Source organism: Sebastes umbrosus, chromosome 4 (assembly GCF_015220745.1).
Source record: "Sebastes umbrosus isolate fSebUmb1 chromosome 4, fSebUmb1.pri, whole genome shotgun sequence".
In the NCBI taxonomy this organism is placed as follows: Eukaryota; Metazoa; Chordata; class Actinopteri; order Perciformes; family Sebastidae; genus Sebastes; species Sebastes umbrosus.
This window is the reverse complement of record NC_051272.1, coordinates 18,544,536-18,566,304: the sequence shown is the minus strand read 5'-3', so window position 1 is coordinate 18,566,304 and position 21,769 is coordinate 18,544,536. Positions and strand designations below refer to the sequence as shown.

At 41.3% G+C, this 21,769-nt stretch overlaps 1 protein-coding gene across 6 annotated transcripts in view; it reads left to right on the top strand.

The window, feature by feature from the left end:
* The window catches only part of syt7a (synaptotagmin VIIa), a 90,289-nt gene that overhangs the window by 61,866 nt on the left and 6,654 nt on the right, over positions 1 to 21,769 (top strand). For 5 of the 6 annotated variants that reach the window (XR_005206598.1, XM_037767301.1, XM_037767302.1 and 2 more), the window contains 4 exons: positions 3,912 to 4,043; positions 15,529 to 15,631; positions 19,785 to 20,052; positions 21,508 to 21,677. Coding sequence is in view for 5 of the 6 variants with exons in the window: in XM_037767301.1 (XP_037623229.1) it covers positions 3,912 to 4,043; positions 15,529 to 15,631; positions 19,785 to 20,052; positions 21,508 to 21,677 (673 nt within the window). In the remaining variant the exon portion in view is untranslated. The remainder of the gene's footprint in view (positions 1 to 3,911; positions 4,044 to 15,528; positions 15,632 to 19,784; positions 20,053 to 21,507; positions 21,678 to 21,769) is intronic. The other variant, XM_037767298.1, reaches the window with a different exon arrangement.

Genomic DNA, 21,769 nt, shown 5'->3' with positions numbered 1-21,769 from the left:
AGTGATAATTTTAAATGAATTACAAAGCTTCTTATTGAGCAATCTGCTAAAAAAAAACCCAATTTTTTCCTAATTTTAGAATGAATAACATCATGCGCATGAAAAATGGCGAGGAAGTTTGGACATATTGTGAGCTATTTCTATCCCATTCTGTGAAGAACTGTTCAATGTTTACACTCTATGCTCTGCTAAACAGTAACATCTGTTTGGATGGCATTCAGCCTGTCTGCCGCAATTGCCTTTACAGGACAGAGCTGGTGCTGCTAGTTCATAATATTCATGAGACGGTGTCATAAAGAGTCACATTTTATATTCACGCCATCCCACTTAATTACATGATGTTATTTCTAAGCCATGCTTTAGAATGACTGTTAAATATCCTGCTTAGGAGACACACCGGTATAGGCCTAATCCATATTTCATGAGTATTTCCAAACTAAGATGTCACCTCTTTTTCCGGTAACTTTTATGCTAATGGTAAATCTGCATCTGCTGGTTGTGCTGTTAGTCTGCCGACATACGTGTCAGCGTGTGGACATCACACAGTCCACGTGTCACTGTGCGTCAGTAAAAGAACAGGGGTTAAGCAGCTGTGTGTAGATTTGTGTTAACCCTGAAGCATTGATCTTATGTCAGCAGCACCATTACTCCCACAACATATTGTTGCTTCAGGCCAGAAGTGGAGGGAGGGCAGATGAGAGGGGTGTGATGAAGGGATGAGGAAGGACACCGCCAAGGTACAACATGTGTTTTATGTCCTTTTGCACCGAATCCATTTTACAGTCCCTTTTCACCATTCGTTTTCTTTTTTTTATTTGTGTTAAAAGCTTCTCCGGGCATTTCGGCGTGACACAGCTGAGCTTATGTCACCGGTTAGCTGAGCTTTAGCGATGTAGCGCATGCCACCACCAAGGTCATTGAGAATATTGCCCGTAATACTCAACGAAACCAGTCAACTCATCATTGTAAACGTGAGATTGAGGTCACATTTTGTGATGTATTTCCTTACCTGCAACAGCAACACGTCATGTGATTGATGACTGAGCGGTCCAGTAATAGACATGAAACATTGTTCAAGCCAGTTACTTTCAATCTTGGGCAGATTCTTGGCCAGATTCCCTATCGGGGTGAATCATTGCTCAATGAATGTGTTGATGTGATTGACACAGCTATCTAGTCTTTTGGAGCCATTTGACCAGATGGATCTCTTGGGTGATTGGTCTCCATGCTTTTTTGGCTTAAAATCAATAACTTATCCTGGTGCCATTAACGTCTGTTCCCTCTCTCACCTCTGCTTCCTTAATGTTCGCCGCATTAATTGAAGTGTTTTACCAATATTCTTGAGTGTAAAAGCTTATACTTAAAAGGTGGTGGGAGAAGAGGGATCCAATAGCCATTAACCAATAACCTACACTTATAGTATCAATACAAGCACCATGCCATTATATATATTATTATGGGTGCTCCGAGCAGGATTTTTGGGGCCTATTTATCGTGTAGCCTTATTTATTTATTTAACTTTTCTTAACAATATTGTATATTAAGTATTACAATTAAGAGACGAGAAAGTATCATTAATTGACAACTGTTATATTATTGGCAGGCAACATATTCCACTCTCTCTCATTAGAGACACAACTCACAACTCTGGTGAAGACATTTTAGCAGCACGAAGAGAAATTGTCTCATCTGATCGGCTCTTCTGATCAGTCTTTACAGAGACCACCAATCAAACTATTTAGAACGAATATCGTCCGTTAAGAATCGGTGGCCGATCAATCAGAACACCCTTATATATTATAGACCAGAGATTCTCAACCAGGGGTATGTGTACGAAGGGCTGGGTGATAACTCCAATATGATAATTCATTGTGTTTTAATGATATCGTATTGTGATGATATCATATATTGAGATATTGTGATACACAATTACGTCGTTTAAACCTATAATAACAACAGGGCTGCACATTTTATAGAAATTTTACGGAAATCGCAATATAACCTGCTGCAATTTTAAAATCACAGGAGGCGCACAGTTTGATAAGGTGAAATGTGCGTCAAAATACCATTTAAAATGAAATATTGTGGTGCTGCAGAGATGTTCTGGTCTACACATCATATTCTACAGATTTAAGAAAACATCTTTGTTTGGTACAGATCCCCACAAAAGTTAAACCATAATCATTTTAATATGTTTTCCAATAAAAATGAGAATAATTATGTAAAAATTATCATTCCCTATATATATATATCAATCGCAATATCAGTCAAAATAATCACAATTAGTTATTTTTTTCAAAATTATTGAGTCTTAAATAACAAGCACATACTAACTCAAATTTCTCAGAAAATGGGATCAAACTCAGTTAAATCAAACTTTTTTTTTTTTTCATTTGTCAAGTATTTAATTCACACAGGAGTAAACAAAAATAGGCTTTACCATGTGGTTTATTTCATATAGATTATTTATTTATTTATTGAATTACCAGAAAACATGCGATATCTCTTGAAATGAGCTTTATTGAGATAGAAGATTTTGGCAATATCGCCCAGTGTTCACAAGGGAGTAGTGCTGCAGTTGCCAGGGGATATGTGGAAAGATTGTGTGGAGTAGCTCAATTAATTAATTAAGAAATTAATATGATCTGATTAGGAAAGAATCCAAATATTGAATCAGCTGTAACACAGGAACCACGTGTTGCTACTGCTGTGTGTGGAAACTAGTCGGCAAGCGAGGAAAGAAGTTGAAACAGTTAGCTAAAAGTAACGGATGTACGGTCGAAATAGACAATATTGATAAAATCACTTTAAATGAACACATTTATGACGGGTGGTGTTGGTGACGGGGTACTTAGGTTAATCTGAAAGAGACTGGGAACCACCGATACAGACGTATAACAGGAAGATTATTAAACAAGGCTTCATGCTGCAAGAAAAGCTTTTGACGGCATAAGAAAGATGAAATAGTAAAGTTTAGGCTGATATCTTTCCACAGCTTGGCAGCGCCGTATTTTCCAGGCGGACGTATTGTAACGCAGTCAGAGGCTTAAGCTATAGAACCGTGGGTGTGGGTGACAGGAAGTAGGGAAGGAGGCAGAGAATTAACAGTAGAGGATATAGCGGTGAGGGGGGAAAGGGGATTTGGAGAGCAAGTGTGGCATAATGGAGAAAATGAAATGCGAAGAGTGCAACACGGAGAGTGAGAGAGCAGTGACCCAGAAAGCGGTGACATCCAGCGAGCACCTCTAGATACCGTGTCACTCAAATAGAAACAATTAGTCCAGATCTTCTTAATGAGGCTTAATTAAATCTTAACTCCGGAGAAAGACGACAGGCGTGTTGGATGGGAAAGGTGAGTCTGGAGGGAAAGCAGACGGCAGGTTAAATAACTAAATAAATTACTGTGAGTGTGTGAGTGTACATACCTTTTACATGTGTGCAAGCTGCTGAATATCACATCCATTAACAATCATTAACTAATCACCAGCAGTTCCCTTAATTATTTGTTGTCTGTACGATGTGAACACAGCCGGCACCTGTCGTCAGCACCACTTCATTAACATCATTACCTTATTATTAATTTGGCCTTTTAGTTTTAAGGTTTCCTCTTAATATCCTTCCCTGGACAAAGTGCTTACTGCTGGGGTGTTATTATGTGGTGTTTTCCTTTAATGAACATTTTCTCTGTTACTGCTTCCTCTGTTTACTCTCATATGGTCTCTTATTGTCCCGCCGCCTCTCGGCATTTTGTCCTCGCTGTCACTTGAAATGACCTCTCTTTTCTTCTCTCCCCCCTGCACCACACCTTCTTTATGTCCGATTTCCCCTATCCTTTGCATCTGTTCTCTTTTCTGGCCTCTATCTCTGTTTCTATCTCTTTGTCGTATTTTTTTTTTTTATGCGGGAGCCAGTGAAGGGAAGCTGGTGGTCCTGGCTTTGGCCATTGGTGTGGCCGAGCAAGATGACTTTGCCAATATCCCTGACCTGCAGGAAACAGCGCAGGCACCACCACCAGCCAATCAGGAGCCCCCTCCTGAGAAGAGGTACCCGATAATGTATGAGCGTGCTTGTTGTGTGTGTTTGTGTGTATGTGTGTGTGTGTGTGAGAGAACAATGGGGTGCAAATGGAAGGACGTGAAGGATATGATATCGAAGAAAAACAGGAGATGGTTTCAGAATCTAGGCAGAGGAGAGTAGTTTTGTTTTGTAGTGTTTTTGGTGAGTCACTGCACTTAAGTGAATTGTGCCACAGACCTGCACCGACACTGTTACAGAAATAAAAAAATGAGAGCTGACTATGAAACCAAATGTAGAAAAAAAAAATACCTCTAATGATGAGATGAGTAAAGCGATAAAGCAATTTGGATGTTGGCTGTAAAGCAGCTATGAGCTCATAAATCAAATGCTCACTGCTACTCCAGTCCTTTCTTCAGTGAATCAAATAGAAACAATGTTTTCTCATGCCAGTGGTCGTTTTTTCTTGACCATGATAATCATCTCCCCCATTGCAATGACATTCTCCTCCACCATTTCATCTCTATTTGTTTGTCTTTTCACTCCTGCCTTACAGAGACCTCCCATTGGTAATTGTCGTATTTCCTTTGTATTTTCATGCTTCTTTTTTTATCCTTTCTACTCCTGTGTTCGTTTTTTTCCCTCCTGCTCATTAGCTTCCTTCAATCACCCTCTGCTGCTCTGAGAGTCCCGTCTCTGTAGCTCCACCGAGGGCCCAGAGAGCCTCCTCATTATTCCACAACATGTTAGTCACTTACATAAACACGCTGCTAAAAATAAACCTTTTCCTTGCCAGCCACCTTACACACACACACACACACACACACACACACACACACACACACACACACACTAGAAGCCAAAATATTTCCACTCATCCATAAGGATGCACCACTCTCGCTCGCATCTCCCTGTCTCCCAAAATAATTAGTTTTGTATTCTGTTTAGGAATTGGACCAATTTTTTTGTGGAACAGTTTAAGACTAACAAATGAGTACAGTGGCTGTGTCGTGTGAAACAAACCGCTGAAACCGCGCCGTGCTCGCGTGGTTCATTCTTTGGCCATGGATGGCGGTTTTGATTATTTGCGCCAGCGTGTAACACCACGGAGTGAAATCCTGCGTTTAGTCCGGCCGTAGGCAGATGCGACACACTCAATTTCCTCAGCAGTCCAATTAGGTGGTTTTAACCTCACTTTGATTCTGTGACAAATTGGAGACAATTTGGAGATTCATAATATGACACACACCTTAAAACAAAATGGCAGGGGAGGGTGAACAAATTCTGATTTACTCGTCACACCAATTATTCCTCATTCACAAGTGTTTCATCAATTTGACACATGATTTTAAACTAGGGCTCTATTACAATACAGATGGTAACTGTTTTCTTATCTAGACTGCACAGCTGCAGTGTGAAGCTGCACCTGTGGGCTGTGCAACTGGAGACAGTTGCAGCGTCTCTTGTGTCTTCAGTAATTGTCTTCTCTTAACTAATGAGCACCTTTATTTATCTTAAAAAGTTATCCTTTAGAGCTGCACTACAGCAACAACTAGTGAAAGATATTTGTCTCTTGGCTTGTCTGCCTCTTTTTAGTCCCTTACCCTGAAGCATCCTGTGGCCTTTTTCCCAGAGTCAACACAGCACCGCACGGAGTTACAAACAAGCATGAAAATATTCTTTCAGCACAATGTCGCTTTTGTGACATCAAAAATATCTCCATTGTTCAGGATTAGTGTCAAACCCGTAGAGCTACAGAGGAGTACAATTTTCTGTGTAATTTGCTGTGCACATTACATCTGGCTTTCCCAGCTTCTGTGTTCACCTGGAAACCTCCTTAAATGGGTTGTGAAATCCACTAATGGACTAAAACAGCAAGCAGGAACCGCGGGCTGCTCAGTCCAGGTCGAGGCCAGCAGGACTCGATTTAACGGTGATTGAGTGCATTGTGGTATTTTCTAGATTAACCTGAGGTTCATTTAATTTCCTTCAGTCAAATCAGAATGACTGGCAGCGTGCAGTCTGTGAACAATAGAGAACTACATGTAGGAAGTAAAAAAAAAAACTGATTTGAATATAATGAAAGCTTCAAACGCCCTTCCTCCAGCTCCTGTGTATCCCTCTCCTGAGCTGTAAACTAATTCTACTTGAGCCACTCATTGTTTTGTTTGTTTCATGATTGATTATAAATTCATATGTATAATAAATGATTTAGCCACACTGTAATTGGATGCTAAATATAGAGGCTCAAATAAACGTTAATAAGTCCTCGGTATATTAGAAATGCAAGGTGTAAGCTGGCTGGGAGTATATCATTCCCCGTGGTGTTAGTGCTGACTTCACAGATGTCTGACCATGATTTAATCAATCATGCTCTTGGCATATTGCTCATTCTAACAGGGGCTCTCGAGCCGGAGACAAAACTGCGCTTACATTCGTCTCCCGCTTTCTCCACACCCCTGGTATAGCCACATCCCCACAGTCTGCGCATTTACATCAGACATGTCCTTCATGTGCCCATCACTCATCTCCATACCTGCATCACTCATGTTATACCCCATGGATTTATTCTGCTCAATGGATCATGACTGGCAAATTATTTTAGTCAAGCATAAAGCCCTTCAAGTTAATGTATTCACATTAACTTGAGAGGCTTTATGTTGATGTGACTCTCACACGTAAACATCATCAATGCCAACATAAAAGGGAAATCTCTCCACTGTTGATGAATATCAAAGAGCTGCTCTGCACTACTGATGTGTGGTGCCCTACATTAGTGGAACAACTAGTGGTGGAAAGCAACTAAGTTAAGTAACTCCACTACATTTATTCAACAGCTATAATTAATAGTTACTGAACAGATTCACATTTGACATAATAAGACATGTATTAACTTATAAAATATAATGCATAGCTAAAGATTAAACCAGTGGGTTCCAGCCTTTTTGGCTTTTAACTCCTCAAAAAACAAAGGAGTGTTTAGTTGCGGCCTCTTGTCACGTTTCAGATGTTAATTAGTTTTTATCAGTTCCACCTAAGAGACATTTCGCCACTAAACATCCACTCAATTCGACTGTTATCAGGCCATTAAATGTGCGTTATCAGCTGCTATAAGCACCATAGATGTGGGTCAATATGGTCCTGCTACACCTACTACATTGTAATAGTGAAAGCGAAACTTAAAAGCAACACGTTATAACACGTAAAACTGAATGAAATGTTACGTTTTGAACACAAACAAAAAGGCTTCTTTAGGTTTAGGTAACAAAAACACTTAGTTAAGTTTAGGGAAAAACATTGTGTTTTGGCTTAAAATACATTTCTAAAGTGAAAGTGAAACTTCAACGCTTATGTTGTTGGTTTCACATGGGATGTAAACCCTGGTCTCGTGCAGCACCTGACTTCCGCTTTTGCTCCTGTCATAAATACTACGGTTGCTAGAGGTCGCTGTTGTGTTCTTTTATACCTTCTTTTGCTGATCTTCCATTTTAATAGATGATAAAACCTCGATGATAAAATATTTGGCGTAGTAGGCCCCTATTGACCCATGTTTATGGTGCTCATAGCGACTGATAACGCCTATTTAATAGCCTGACAACAGTCCAATCTGCTGAAACATCACACATGGTTTCATTTAGATAGCTGTTCGAGGCCCAAAGACGTAAAATTATCGAATATTTAAAAAAAAAAGATTAGAGAATATATTTAAAAATATACAAATTTGTGTAGCAGAATTTAGTTTTTTCTTCTTTCCATCTCAAAATGGTCAGATTTACTGGTGACCCTATAGGTTGGGAACCACTGGACACTGGACACTGGACTACCTAACAGTAAATAAAGTATTTAAAACTAGCCAGATCTCGAGCAGCTACCTACCACATTATCCAACAGTAAAATGTTGCTTACACATTGATGCATCCATATACACAGTCTAATAATAAGTCATATTATAATAGATTTTTCTGCAGAATGATTACTTCTATTTGATATTTTAAGTACATTTAGCTGATAATACTTGTGTACTTCGACTTAAGTAGGAGTTTGAATGCAGGACTTTTATTTACAATGGAGTAGTTTTGCATAGTTTTATTGTTATTTTTTAATTTAGTAAAAGATCTGAGGGCTTCTTCCACCACTGGAAAACAGTAATACTCGCGGTCTTGCACTACAGTTAGCAAAATAATCTTGTTAATGGGAACATGTATGTAGAGGCCTTTCATTTACCCTTCAGCCATGTGTTAACGCTTCACTGTTGCTTGGCCATAGTTGAAGGCGAGCCAAACAAACACACTGTTATCCCCACTGGCCATGAGAAAGTGTTATAGTGCGTGATCTTCATTACACTCTTTCACTGACCTTGTGTGTGCGATCGCTTGATGAACGTGATCTGCGTTGCCATTTGTTTATGAAGTGATGCGGAAGCTGACTGACACCAGAGTTGGTGGAAGTGATTAAGACTTTCAAACCAAGGTAACACATCTTCAGGGGAGAGAGAGAGGGACTGAAGGCTGCATGATAAAATAGCTAAGGTTGGATTACAAAGATTGTGTTTTGCTTAGATTCTGGGGCCACACATGCTGAGATGTTTGTATCCCCGGCATCTATAGGTTGTGGTTCTTAGAAAAGCTTAATTAGGATGTTGGAGTGGCTTGGTAATGCCTCATTGGTCTCCACTCATACAATGCTGTTGCGACTCAGTGAACCTAGTGTATACTGTAGGTTCTCCTCCAGTGTTGCTATAAAGAGATGCCACAATCCCCGAGAGCCTTGAATCTAGAGCTCTTTCTGAGCAGCCAGCGAACGGGCCAATGAGGATGGAGGTTCGAGACAGAGGAGGCGGGATATATCCTTGTGCCACATTAACATTCAATCCACTTGCCTGTGGTCTTTCAATTATTCATCCATGCATGTTACATAATTTTGTGTAAGCCAGTGGAGTTTTTTTTTTTCAGAATAGATCTAGCAGATATGGATAAATATAGATGTATACTCTCTGCCTCAAAGAAGTGATGCACTCAGGGAGATTCTCCGAGTGTCAGTTAATTGCCAAGTGGGCTATACAATATTGCTTCATAATTTATGAGCTTATTATATCGCTTAACTTGACATGAAAGGCAAAGACAAACATAGCATATGACCTTTAACCTAAATCAATATACAGTTAATGTGTGTTTATTTAACGTCATGACTGCGTGTTTGTGCTCTAACCACATGAGTCTGAGTAGGAGGAGTTTAACCTGTAGTGTGGGGGAGGATGTGTGTTTAGGCTAATGTAATGGTAGGTCACTCTGAGGTCATGTATTCATGTGCACACAGGTGCAGTCTGAATTTTGAGGTTGGGGGTTCATTAAAAAATAATCTAGAGGTAATGTAATGTGTAGCTTCGTTTACACAAACATTAATAATTAGGCACCAGCAGGTGCATGTTCATATCCCAACTAATATGCCCAATGAGTGATGTAATATTGCGAGAATTATCGTAGAAACCGAACTCGCACAAACCGCAAAACCCAACAGTAAAGCAGAGATGGACCTCGCAGGCTCGTCGATTGACCTACAGCAGTGGTTTAGTGGCCGTTGATGAGGTGGGTGTACTATAGGTAGATGGGTAGCAGGTTACCAAGGAGGAAGTGGGTATACTCTCTATTCCAATGGCTTTTTGGCTGATAGGTGGGTATACTTTAAACCGCCAGAAAAAGAGGTGGGATATACCCAGTATACCCTTCACTACACCACTGACCAGCAGGACTTGTAGCGTCTAATATGAATAAGAATAATATATGTTAAAACACTACACCGTGTCCAAACTGAATGCAAAGTGAGTGAGTGTCAGCGACAGTTTGATTACATTGTTTCCTACTGGAATGTCTTAACAGGTCACGAGTGATGCAAATAATCAGACCCCAAAAAAGAGGACCCTCTCCTTATGTAGATATAAACAACTCATTCTAAGGTAACGAAAACGCAACAATTATCATTTTTGGGTGATTATACACTAAAGAAAACATACTTATTAATTAGGGCTGTCAATCGATTAAAATAGTTAATGGTGATTAATCGCAAATTTTATCTGTCATATAATTTTTTATCAGTTCAAAATGTACCTTAAAGGGAGATTTGTCAAGTATTTAATACTCTTATCAACATGGGAGTGGGCAAATATGCTTTATTCAAATGTATGTATATATTTATTATTGGAATTTAATTAACAACACAAAACAATGCCAACAATTGTCCAGAAACCCTCACAGGTACTGCATTTAGTATAGAAATAAGCGTAAATCATAACATGGTAAACTGACAAGCTAGTATGACATTGTTGGTACCAGTGCACTCTTAAGGTTTTCTAGTTTCATATGATGCCAGTATCTTCACTCTAGCTCTGAACCCGCTACAACCTAAAAATCGCAAGTTGCGTTAATGCATTAAAGAAATTAGTGACGTTAAATTAATTTGACATGTTAGTATTGTGTTAACTTTATATTCCGTTTCTGCCAATAGATCCCCGAAATGTCAAACACTTCTTTTAAAGTGGTAATTTTGTGCCTTGTTTTCTTAGATAATAGGAAAAAAAACTGCTTCCAGATGATATCATCTGTTTGTACATAAACATGTAAATTGATTATGCTATGCTCTGCTAGTCTGCTCCTCCTGTGACAGAGGCTTTACAGGCCCAGGCTAATCAGCCGAGCCTTCGGGGGCTCTGCTTAAGACCTTATCCCAGAGGCTTTGGCTCCCCGTGGCCACCATGCTCCTCTACACATCACAGGGGGAATGTTGAGATGCATTCAGTTACTTGCTAAGAGAGGGGGAAAGTAGATAGCACTAAGGCGGAAAAAAAGGAGTCACAAAGAGAGGAGGCGGAGGTTAGTGCATTCGTACATCCATCCATCCATATGTGAGGGGAAGATGAGGGAATATTCAGGGTGCAAATCCATCTTCCTTCCATGAGAGTAGTAGGAGGGAGTACTTATTGTACGCTGCACATCCATGCGTTATGCGGGGCCGAAGGCTGCACTCTAGCCAGCAGGTACACGCTGGTATAAATGCTCATCTCATACATACAGATAGAGGGATGGCGGTTGGCGGAGACGAGCTATTTGGAGCATTAACCCAGGACCCTCGTATCCTGCCTCAGAACAGGTGGCACATCTGCAGCAGCATCCACCTCGGAGGCAATCTTTGAAATCTAATTGGGATTCTAAACATTTGGTCGACTCGTGTTTGGAGTTTTAATGGACTTTCATAAATGTTTTGATGATTTCATGTTGCTGAAATTCCCCAGAACGATAGGTTAGTTGTTTTAATTGAGCTCGGAGACATCATGAATGCTAAATTGCGGAGAGTATTGGGAGGCCATAAAGGGAGGTGGGGCTCGACTGTTTTAGATAGAGTAGCCACTAAGCTCATCTTTGGATTCAAAAGTAATCATATTTGCAATGCTCGACTGTATCGTAGTCAAAAGGGCAATTGCCGGCCACCAAAGTTAAAAGCAGCACATCTGAAACACGGCTTCTAATAAAATGAAAATAGACATGAAACGGTGCTTATAAAGATCAACATTTGGCACCGGCTGAATTGTCTTGTGGTTTTTCTATTTCCATTTGAAGAAGCAGATACACAGAAGGCAGCATTTAGCACCTCCCTTGTTGCTTCTCCCTGAAATGGGATTTCAGTATAAACGATGCTATTTCAGACTCATTTCCAGTTCCAACATGCAGGAAGTAATTAGTTAACAGTGAAAGCATCCATATTTATATGTCGCAGCAGAATTGTTGGTCGTAGCCTGAGAAGTGAAGCAGCAGGAATGACTCCAGCGTGAATGTACATGTGTTTCATGTGGATGATGAGTTATGTAAGCAGCGCCATGCTTCACTGCTGTGGTTTTGAGTGTGTATGATCCTGGGAAGTGTACTGTGGCCCCCTGAAGAAGAATGATAGATCAAGTGGGCGGCTATGAAATTGAGCATAGACATTGAAAATACATCACTTCATGGTCTCAGGCGAGCGTGTTTGTTTGAGTGTGACATGTTTGCAGAGGGGTGGGGAAGGAAAAAAAAAAAAAAAAAGAGGGGCTGGGTGGGGCTTTCTTTCTCGCGTCTCTCTCCAGCCTAGAAGTGGAGTGTCAATCCCCCCCTCCCCCTCTCTGCGAGCTGCTGGCCCTCGGTCAGGTAACAAAAACAGGATAGTATCACAGGACGGTGAAACCCAAAGTGGCCCCGCCTGCCTCCATATGTCTGTTCATGTGTGTGTCTGCGAGGTTCTCACCCGTACCTGTCATATATCCTATACCTTATCTTCTATGTTCTCACTGTGTTTGCCTGTTTGCTGCACCCCTCTAAATACGCCCTTTTCCCCTGCGCCCACAACCCCTTGCCACACACACCCCGAACCCCCAAATGTATGGTCTGTGTTTCTAGAGCCGTTGCTATGCCAACAGCCCACTTTCTGTGCCTTAGCTTGTGGGAGAATCTGATCTGAGTCCACTCTGCCTCCCACTGGATACTGTAGACAACTGCAGGCTTCAGAGCGTCAATTTCCATATCAACCCCCCAAGGGGGTCGGACAGAAAAAGCATTGGCACCAGGATGTAGCAGTTGTAGTGTTACCATCTGCCGCAATTAATATAGCTTTTTTTTTTAGAAATTAAATAAAACCACTTTCAATTCATGTATGATCTGGAGGAAGTGTCTTGTTCTGTGCAACAAATCCGCAGCTCCAGCCGTTTTGTTTAAACAGCCGTTTTGTTTAAACAGCCTGAAGGCAGCGCTGGAGCAGAGGTCCTCCTCAGGTGTTGCAGAGCAGGGCTGGTAGAAAGGCCATTCCCACGGCTGCACTAGCTCTTACCTGAGAATGCACTGAACCCCTGAATGAAGCATGAAGCAGAATGAATAATTGAACACGTTCACTCCCCCATCGATAGTTGGGAGGTGGAGGAGGAGGGAGGTGCCTTGCTTTACTTCAAACCCGAAGTCTCTCTCCGTGCTTTAGAGCTCCTTTGAGCTGATCCTCAGATCTTGGTTTAGTGTTTTACCCAGCCTTTTTCCTCGCCTCTCCAACTCGTTGCCTGCAGTTAAGAGTCTGCACATAAGATAAACAGACCCCTGAAAATGCAATTACCTCCCTTGGCAACTAATCCAACTAACACCAATTGATGAATATTCCCATCCCTTCTCGAAACGGTTAACATCCCTCCTCCCCCCCACCCCCCCACCCGTCTCGCTCTGGTTCCTTTGCTGGTTGAAGTGATTGTCTGTTTGCCTGTCTTGTTTGCTTGCTTTTTCTGTCTGTCTATTTGTCAGTATAGTTTTCCCCCCGGTTCTGTCCTTGTCTTCAGCAAAAATGTACACATTATTGCATTCAACATCATCCCAATTTGCAGTTCAGAGCGCTCAACGCAAAAAAAAAAAGTACATTCTCTCAGTGAAAAAGCTCGACAGAGATTGCTGGCCAGACAGACAGACTTTCTATGCGCTCCTTGTTTCCTGCCAGTCCAAGGCATTGCCTTCACTCTCTGAGTGACAACTACTTGCATATATTATATATGCACATGTAGCCAATGCCAGTTTGTGCTTTGGCCCCTGTGTCCCCAGTCCACTACTTTTAGAGTGTTGCTTAATGGTTGGGAAATCAGGTTAGATGTAAAGTCAACTTCTATAATTTGTAGTTTCTACCAACGCCCTCTTTTGTGACACTCTAAATGTGCATTTCCTATGTTCTTACTATTCGTCCCTTTTTTGTGTTTTCAATGACATTATACTTTTGTATGGTATATCTACGCCTTATTTCTCTTTCATACTATATCCTATCTATCGTTTATTTTTTACGCTCTCCACGTAAAGAACGACGGTTCTTGCTCTCCTTTGATCAATTGTATTTATTGTCTTTTTCTTTTCTTCTCTGTGCTCTTTCTCTCCCTTTAGCATGTCCGTCCTTTTGTCTCTTCTTAGAGATATTGTGTGTGCATAGCTCTTTATTTTTGTCTCTTATTCTTTGATACTTATCAGACTGACCAAACTAAGCCTCTCTTGTGTTTCCAGGCTTTCCTTCCTTCATTCCCTATCTTTTCTTGCAGCTGTTTTTCTCTCTAATGTGCTGGTGTTTGTAACAATCTCACTCTCTGTTTTGGTTTTTGGTTTTCGTAACCTCACTGTTCATGCTATTAATACTTTTTATCTCTTCTAATACAGATAAATAATTTTCAGCTTTCTTTTCTATTTCTTACATACCTTGTTGAACCTTCTATCTTATCTACAGTCTTTATGATTTCTGTCCTGTGTGTGTGTGTGTGTGTGTGTGTGTGTGTGTGTGTGTGTGTGTGTGTGTGTGCGCGTCTGCTACTTCAGCATCCTCTCTGCTCATTTGTTTTCTCTTTCTCTGTGTGTCTGTTCTTGTTTTTCTTCTCTATTTACTGTTTGTTTATTGCCTAACAGTGTTTCAGTGTTCAGCCTCTCCATGTGCCTTGACCAGTCATCTATGGAGTGCTGTGTGTCCAATGTGTCACATTACATTGGCCAGGACTTTCACATTTGGCTCTTTCTTCTTCTTTCTATCCATCTATCTATCTTTTTTTCATTCTTTCTTTAATCTCATAATATTTATTCTCTTTTAATTTTTCTTCTTTTGCTGATTTTCTTTTGTGTGATTCTTCTTGTTTTCTTGATGTATGAACATAGAGGTTTTTCTCCCAGAATGTTTGTCCCACTTTAACGTTATGTTGTCAACGATTCTCGTGTGAGGCAACGCAACTTAACATCTGTTAACATTTGCACCTAAGTACCAGCTGTGCCATGGGAGATCTCTGTTCTCTCTTTTATGTTTTTATTAATACTTTGTGTTGTTGATGCATATCCTTAATATAACTGAGAGATTTAAACACACACACAACTGTTCAACATCTGTCCTGTTAAACGTCTGGTCCTCTACATGTTGCTATACATGTCTGTCTATTGTATATATAGTGACGTCATGTTGCTATACATGTCATTATACATGTGTGTCTTGTTAACGTCTGTAGAGGGAATAAGGGTTGATCATGAACTCTATGGAGATAATGAATTGGTTTCATTTTAAATTTAGCGGTTCTGTTTTGTGTTCTGTCTGAAAATGTGTTTTTTTTTGTTGGTGGAGGTAACTTTCTTGTTAGAGATATGGATGTTTGCCACACTGGACATATGCATAGTCATCCCAGATTCCAAGTTTCATCAAACACAACTCACCGCATCAAATGTCCTCAGTTCTAGCGCCCGCCGTTAATCTGTGCAATCTTTGGCAGATTTGATTTGGCTTCGCTCATGATAGATCGAGAAAGCTCAATCCACTTTGAAGTGACATCTATCCAAGGCAAACTTGGACTCAATTGGTCGTTTCAGATAGGCGGGTTTTCAAGCGCCAAACAGGTGGAGGTTGGACTCCCTGTGTGCTCAGACATTCTCTCTTTCTGCAGACGAGTTAGCTTCTCAGCACGTGTCCTCGCCGCTTTCCCTCCGGATCAACCTGTGTTTCTGCCTACAGGGGCAACAAGCCAGCTAACAGCCCTAAGGGCCAACCCCCTGATGCTGATGGCCACTCCTCCGTAACTGACCTGGCCAACTCGCTCACTGGAGACATGGTAATGGTAAGCGCCTCTATCCCACCACAGATTCAGCCAACTTATGCTGAGGATATGGTGGGTGTCAACATATCCCATTAAAGGGATAGTTTGGGTGTTTTGAAGTGGGGTTGTATGAGGTACCTTTCCATAGTCAGTGCATTACCTACAGTAGATGACGGTCGGCACGCCCCCCAGCATCAAGAAAAAGACAGGAGCACCAGCCCCGGTGCTAAGCAATACAGTGTAATGGATGGGAACAACAGAAAAACGTGTTTTAGCCACCTAAAAGAAAGACTCAAAAAAAGGTATATCTGTTTAAGTGTGTGCTATATTTAGAATATTTTCTGACAGCGAACTGAACTGAAAGTGAAACTTATCTATACTGTTTTGTCATCAGAGCCTGCTGGCTTTGGAGAGAGTATAGATAAGTTCCACTTTCAGTTCATTTCCCCGTCGGAAAGGAGAAGGAAAGGGCAGTCTGACGGCAAGATAAAGCGGTGGAAATATTCTAAATATAGTCTACACCTAAACGGATATTCATTTTTTTAGGTGGCTAAAATACGTTTTGCTGCCGGCCCCGTCCACAGCAGCACATTGCATTGCTCCGGTGCCGATGCTCCTGTCTGCTTCTCCTAACTGGGGGTGCACTGACTGTCATCTACTGTAAGTAATGCATCTACTATGGATAAGTACCCCATACGACCCCACTTCAAAATACCCAAACTATCCCTTTAAAGCCAAAAACTAAACATTATGATAGCCTGTCCTACCCTGTCTGTGACATCAAGCCACAAGCACGTTGATTCCTACTGAACACGTGAACATTTAAAAAGTTATTTCCTAAAACAGCTGGGCAATATAGATCTTAGCAAGTGTGAGTCAAATTGGAGTAAATAGCGATTTTGTTTGGGACTATTTTTAGCTGAGGATGAATATGCGCCACTTGTATGTGGGATTGACTCAAAATAAATGAAAGTGCACATGTTTATTCTAGTGAAGTAACATGTCACCCAGTGCAACGATGTGGCTCATTTATGTGTATTGATAGAAGTGGGCAACCTCTGGTTCTGAAAAGTGAAGTCAATGCAGAAGAGCCTTAAACTTTCATTCTTTCTAATAGCCAACAGGAGGCGACTCCTCTGGTTGCAAAAAGAAGTCTGATTGTATAGAACGGTGAGAAAATGAGCCTACTTCTCACCTAATTTATTACCTCAGTAAACATTGTAAACATGAGTTTATGGTCTCAATCACTAGTTTCAAGTCTTCTTCAATACAGCATGACGTTCATTTAGTAAATTATGATCCCATCTAGAGTCAAATAGACCATAAAGCAGGGTATGCTTTAAGGCTTAGCTACCTTGTGATTGACAGGTCACTACCAAAGCGTTGGTCTGGTCTGGGAGTTGTCCGTGTTTTCATCTTAGAACGTTAACCCTTTCACAGTGTGTTTTCAGTTCATGAAAGTTAATTATTTTGGCCAGCTAAAAATGTCTTATTCAGCGCTCAGTTGTACTTAGCTCCACCCTCTCGTGTCACTTCTGGTTGCAAAAAAACAAAATCGCAACGGTCAAAAACCTGAATTCAAGGCTTCAAAACGATAGTTCACAAACCAATGGGTGATGCCACAGTGACAACGTCTACTTCTTATATACAGTCTATGAGTGATAGTTTTTTTTTTAACATAACAATGGCGCTCTATGGTATAGAGGAATAAGCTATGTGAGGCTTTAGCTACACAGACAACCGTTAGCAGGATCAATTCATTGTTAGTTTTTGGCTTTTCATTGGATTTGTAGACAGTATGAAATATATAGAATTTCACCAGACTTATTCATGAAGGGACATCTTAAAGGGGCACTCCAGCAATTTAATATTGCACTTCCAAAAAATGGCGGACTCACAAGAGACAGATTAATGAAGAAAAGGCCAATATGTTCAGATTTTTAGTCCTGAGTGTGTTTCAAGTTCCGAAAACACTATATCCTATGTCCTAAATGCTTGTGTATTTAAATTCCATGCCAACCACAGACGACTTTATCCAGCTGTTTTCACTGGCTGAGTACTGGCTGAGTACTGAGTAAACTGACCTTGACATTGCAATTCCAGTTTGAAAAACTTGACTAGCCTGCCCAACCCCATCCAACATCTTTGGTGATGAATCAGGACACTAACTGTGAGCCAGGCCTTCTCAGCCAGAATCAGTACCCGGCATCATGAATGCTCTTGTGGCTAAATGGAAGCAAATCCCTCCGATCAGTTTCCAAATTAATTTGGAAAGCCTGAAACCAGAACAGTGGAGGAATTATATTGATGCCCATGGTGTTGGAATGAAATAATCAGTGTTCACATATGTGTGTAATATGTGCAACCCTGTCTCCTACAAAATACAAAATTGTGTTCCCATACAACTAAACTGCACGTTTCTGTATGTTTCGAGGGAAATGTATTTTTTCCCGGATTACGGTTGCAGTTTTAAACACGTAGTTAATATTGTAATTTGAAACAAAGCTAAACAAAAAAAGGCAACAACATTACTTAGTTAGGTTTATGCAACAAAACTATTGGGATAGGTTTAGTAAAAAAAAACATCACGACACGAACAGCAGTCTCCTGGGGGAAAGTCCTGTGATTGGTTGTCCCATCCACCCGACAGTAGTGGACTTTTTTTTACTTGTTATACTCGTTATCATACCACATCATGTCTTGAAGGTAACCCCCAAGTTGTGAAACTATCGCATGATCGTTATAGTTAGGTATTAGCCTCGAATGGTTAAGGTTCGGATCATGGATGTATAAAGAACTGGATACAGCGTTGTATGTGAGCTCCCATTCATTACTATGAGAGTTACTCAGTGGCGCATGAAGCCAAAATGGCTCTACTGCCGAGTGATTAAGTATCGCTCGATATACTACGTCACCTGCTCTGCTCGTCGCTCGTTGTACTACGTCACTTGCTGCGGCTGTTCACGGACTTACAAGATATGTCAGAGACAAACGTAATCCGCATCAAAATACGTGTCCTTCAAAACGTAATTGAGAATGCAGATTAGTTGTATGGGAACATAATTTTAGGAGACAGGGCTGAATATGTGGCTGTCCACATACTACTGACAATGTACTACACAAGGCATCGCTTAGTCAGCAGGTAGTACTCGTGTTGCAGAGTCATCCTCCATGCTAGAGGTTGATTTAAAGCTGCACGTGGTAATAAGAGAGCCGTAATAGGAAAAGAACACACAGGCAGCTCCTACCGCGGCAATCAAGCGAGACAAGCCATTCAAGGTGACTCACACTGTTTGATAAATTAGACTTGGAATATTTCACACTTGGTCTGCCTGTCACTTCTAAAACCCATATTGACAAAATCTGAGTGAGTGAGTCTTTTCCACTTTGAAACTCTGAAGGTCTGACCTGAAGCAGTGAAATCAACAATTTCAGGTAATTCTCCAAGAGAGAGTTTGCTTGCAAGGTCTTTTTCAAAGTATCAGTGGAGGCACTTGCACAAAGTAGTCTTATGAAACTGCTGGTTGTCTCGTCTCCCTCTAAGTCCTCAAACACCTCATTCAAATCAGTGCTATTGTTGCAGAGAGAGAGAGAAAGAAATGAAGGACGGAGCCAGAAGGTGGAGCCACAGGGAGAAAAGAAGTGACCACAAAGCCTAGCTGCTAGTGCCGAATGCCAACCTTGAGCTGGGCTTTGGTTCTCTCCGTGCCCCTCATGCAAGGCTCTCTCTCGCTCTCTCACTCCTACTCTTTCTGTTTGTCTCTCGCTCTCTCTCTGTCCGCCGCCTTCTATCAGATAGTGGCCTTTTAGTGCACAGCAGTGATAAAGCAGTCAGAGTGGCTGCGAGGGAGAATGGGTGGTCTAAAGCTCCGCTATCTTCAATCTGAGCACCTCCTGCCTCTTAAGAACATTAGAAAGGAAATTAAACTCTTTCAGTCTTCTTAATGTCAGACCAATCTCTGCCTTTGAGCAGCTGCTTGAGTACGCCGTGATAGAAATGCAGCTCTGAAATCTCCTCCCCTCACAGCTTCTCTCTGTCACGGTCTGTGTGCACGTGCTTGTGTCAGGGAAAGTGTGCGCCCTTGGACTGAACTTTTCATGTGAGTGGCTGCTGCTGCTGCTGTTGCATTTATATTTATTTGACTGTGAATTTTTGTGCCCCTTTCCCCCGCAGCTGTCTCCAGGTTCGGAGGATGATGACGGTGAAGGGCCCATCAGTGAGAAGCTGGGCCGGATCCAGTTCAGCATAGGTTACAGCTTCCAAAACACGACCCTCACCGTCAAAGTTCTCAGGGGCCAGGAGCTCCCGGCCAAGGACTTCTCCGGTACCTCCGATCCCTTCGTCAAAATCTACCTGCTGCCCGACAAAAAGCACAGGCTGGAGACGAAGATCAAGAGGAAGAACCTCAACCCCCACTGGAACGAAACCTTCCTGTTTGAGGGTCTGTGTTGTTTCCACTCGGCTACTTATCAAAGAGCTGTTGCAAATGTTATTGTTAATACATATTTGAAAACTTGGTTTCAATCCTACGCATATCCTTGCAACATTAAATATTCATGACTAAATAAGCAACACTTCAGATGAAAGTACAATATATATATTTAGTCATTATTTATTAACAGTTGAACACTGAAAAACTCTCATGTAAAATAACCAAACTGTTCAAACTTTGGCAGATAATTTTGTGTTCATAACATTATTTTCACACATTACTCATCATAAGAGGCTGATTGATAAAGGGCCCATTTTTCTCAGTCAGCTTTGCCGGCTTGAGGCGAATGTTTGCCATTGTTAGGGCTTGACATAGCTGTAAATCCTGTTTAAAGCAAGGAACTGCTTCGCTTAGCAACAGCTGAAGCTCACTAATTTACATGCTGTATCTTGTTAAGATAGCATTTGTACAAAAACTGAAGTGTAAAAATGTAGGGCTAGGCTAGCTGTTGCCCCCCCGCTTACAGTCATGTTAAGCTCAGCTAACCTTGGTTATACTTTGGAGTTATATTTAACAGACAAATATAAGGGCCTTCTGAGACCCGACATTAGGGGCTCAGTCTCATAGCAAACGCTTGGAATTTAGGCAAAATTTTGGCGAGGGAAAACTGGCGTGGCGATTTTCAAAGGGGTCCCTTGACCTCTGACCTCAAGATATCAGGCTTCAGGCTCCCAGCCTTCAGATGATGTACACCACTTCTATGTGACATCTACTGTTGACCTGCTATCTCCTCCTAAAGACCCCCTGTACCCTCCCTTAAAAAGACAAAAACGGGTCTATGTGGGTCTCTTAGGGTTAAGAATAGACTCAAGTGTTGCTGAAATGCATTCACAAACCTAAGTAAGTACCATTGTTCCATTAAGTGTTCATGGCAATGACAAAGAGTCAACACAGAAAGAGCATTGTGGGAGTTGTGTGAAGATTCACAAACAGGGTGTGAAATTACAACAACAATTATTTTTTTTGCATTTATAAAACCTCCAACTCAAAAAACTACAGACAGGTTTTGTTAAAAGAAGTAATATTCTTGAGTGCTGCAGATGTTAAGTAGCAGCCACGCCGAGAGTAGCGAAGTGTCTCACCTCTGTATGATCTGAAAGTTGTTTCATTATGACCATTGTGCTTGGATGACAGCACAACGGTAAAACAGCCAACATAATGTTCAAAAGGCTCCAAAATTAGAACAATAGCCAGCGCTCTTGAAAAATAAATGAGATAGTTCTTTGTGACTGGAGTATAATGATCCCTCTCAGTCATCTGAGAGAGCGCTGGCTCGTCCTGCAGTTTTTGAAATGCACTTTGGCCTTTGCCAAATTCATGCCTGTAAGCAGGGTGCACATTACACCGCCCTCTCTGTACTGTCAAGAACGTGTTTTTCACTCTCTGTAACTTTCTCTGTTTTAGGCTTCCCTTACGAGAAGGTGAGAGAGCGCACTCTATACCTCCAGGTGTTGGACTACGACCGCTTCAGCAGGAACGACCCCATTGGAGAGGTGTCAATCCCCCTCAACAAGGTGGAACTGGGCCAGATAAAGACCTTCTGGAAGGAGCTCAAGCCCTGCAGTGATGGCAGTGTAAGAGCGGGAAAAAGAGATGATGACGAATCCAGTGTTTTCACTCAGATGTCGTAATTACAGTTTTATTAAAAGTGCGATGCCATTTGTTG